At 34.7% G+C, this 1,664-nt stretch overlaps 1 protein-coding gene across 1 annotated transcript in view; it reads right to left on the bottom strand.

Annotated features, from left to right (window-relative positions):
• Positions 1-14: 14 nt before the first annotated feature.
• The window catches only part of LOC111701603 (putative protein TPRXL), a 27,508-nt gene continuing 25,858 nt past the window's right edge, over positions 15-1,664 (bottom strand). Inside the window, exon 8 of the mRNA XM_023472952.1 lies at positions 15-262. Within this exon, the coding sequence (XP_023328720.1) occupies positions 219-262 (44 nt within the window). The 3' untranslated portion in view covers positions 15-218. The remainder of the gene's footprint in view (positions 263-1,664) is intronic.

The raw sequence follows: 1,664 nt of genomic DNA, 5'->3' as shown, positions 1-1,664 counted from the left end.
GGGGGGGGGGGGGGGGGAGAATGATTACTGAATTAGGGTTGTGATGTGAGGGAAGGTGGAATTGCTGGAGAAGGGGGGGGGGCATGATGTTTTTTTAATGCAGATTTTGAATTAATTTAATTTGATTAAAGACAACAAGAAAATCTAGACATGAATTGATCAGTTTTTTTCTTCTAAAAAAATATAAACATGAAAACTTGTATTCCAAAACATGTAGTTTACTTTACTGGTTCACAGCAGGCCTGAATTCCAGATAACTCACCTAAAAACAAATATCATTATTATTATCATTATTTTTTTTATCATTATCATTACAATTTTTTATTTTTATACTTATTGTTATTAAACCTTTAATAGTTTAAACTTTTCTATTTGTCAGGCAAAATACATAGTTCAGTTTGCAACTTCAGGTTGCAAAGATGTTGTGGAAGACGATGCCTGGCCGCGTTAAACAAGTTCCACAAGATTCAACAGAATTCAACGGATACGGGGCATAGTACTGATAAACATCTTCACGTGTGATTTTCGATATTTACTCTAAATCTGAACCCTCTAGTAATAAGTTATTAGAAATATATATACTGGAAGTTATTTATGCGTTTTTATTAGAGTCTCACTCACGTCCTCTATAATGTAATGATTAGAAAATACATAGTTCAGTTTGCAACTTCAGGTTGGAAAGATGGAATGATTAGAAAATACATAGTTCAGTTTGCAACTTCAGGTTGGAAAGATATAATGATTAGAAAATACATAGTTCAGTTTACAACTTCAGGTTGCAAAGATAATGATTAGAAAATACATAGTTCAGTTTACAACTTGAGGTTGCAAAGATGTAATGATTAGAAAATACATAGTTCAGTTTACAACTTCAGGTTGCAAAGATGTAATGATTAGAAAAGTTATTTCAGACAAGTGTTTAGCTCCTTTATCTTCCTCCATATTCTTCCTTCTCAGGAATGATGGTGGAGTAAAAGGAAGGGAAGGAAATAAAAACTGTTTGTATGATTTATCTCCAAAGAAGATAAATATGGTGAGCAAATGTTCCCTAGCTGTGCACTAGACGACTCCAGGCTATCTTAAACACTAAATTATAGAAGACCTGACCAGATAACAGGTAAGACTCTTTAATCATATGTATCCTTGCTCCAATTTGTACTTTTCTTTTGTGTATTTTGTATACTATTTCGTAAACCCTATATAATGTGCTAGCGGAACCCAGCGTTGCCCAAGGTATAGTCATAGTTAGTCCCGCCGTTTATCCGCGCAACGGTGCAATGTCGAAAATTACGATTTTTGCTATTCTTTTTCCTGTAAAAGTGGACCCAGACAACTTAGAATCTCAAAACTTGATGCAAGTCAGTTCAGAGGTTCCTGAGTTATGTTCGGACAAACAAACAGACCTGACAGACAAACAGAGGTACAACTTAATATATATAGATATATCCTGAATTTGGTATTCTGTACCTACTTTTCTGTGTCCAATGTATCCAATCTTCTATAGCCTATATCCTAACATCTGAATCTTTGATTTTTAATCCTGTATCATGTACTCTGTATTCTGTACCCTGTATCCTGTACCCTGTATTCTGTACCCTGTATCCTGTACCCTGTATTCTGTACCCTGTATCCTGTACCCTGTATTCTGTACCCTGTATCCTGTA

This window comes from Eurytemora carolleeae, unplaced genomic scaffold (genome assembly GCF_000591075.1).
Source record: "Eurytemora carolleeae unplaced genomic scaffold, Eaff_2.0 scaffold371, whole genome shotgun sequence".
Classification (NCBI taxonomy): Eukaryota; Metazoa; Arthropoda; class Copepoda; order Calanoida; family Temoridae; genus Eurytemora; species Eurytemora carolleeae.
Note: the sequence above shows the minus strand (reverse complement) of the source record. Positions and strands in the feature narration are given on the sequence as shown.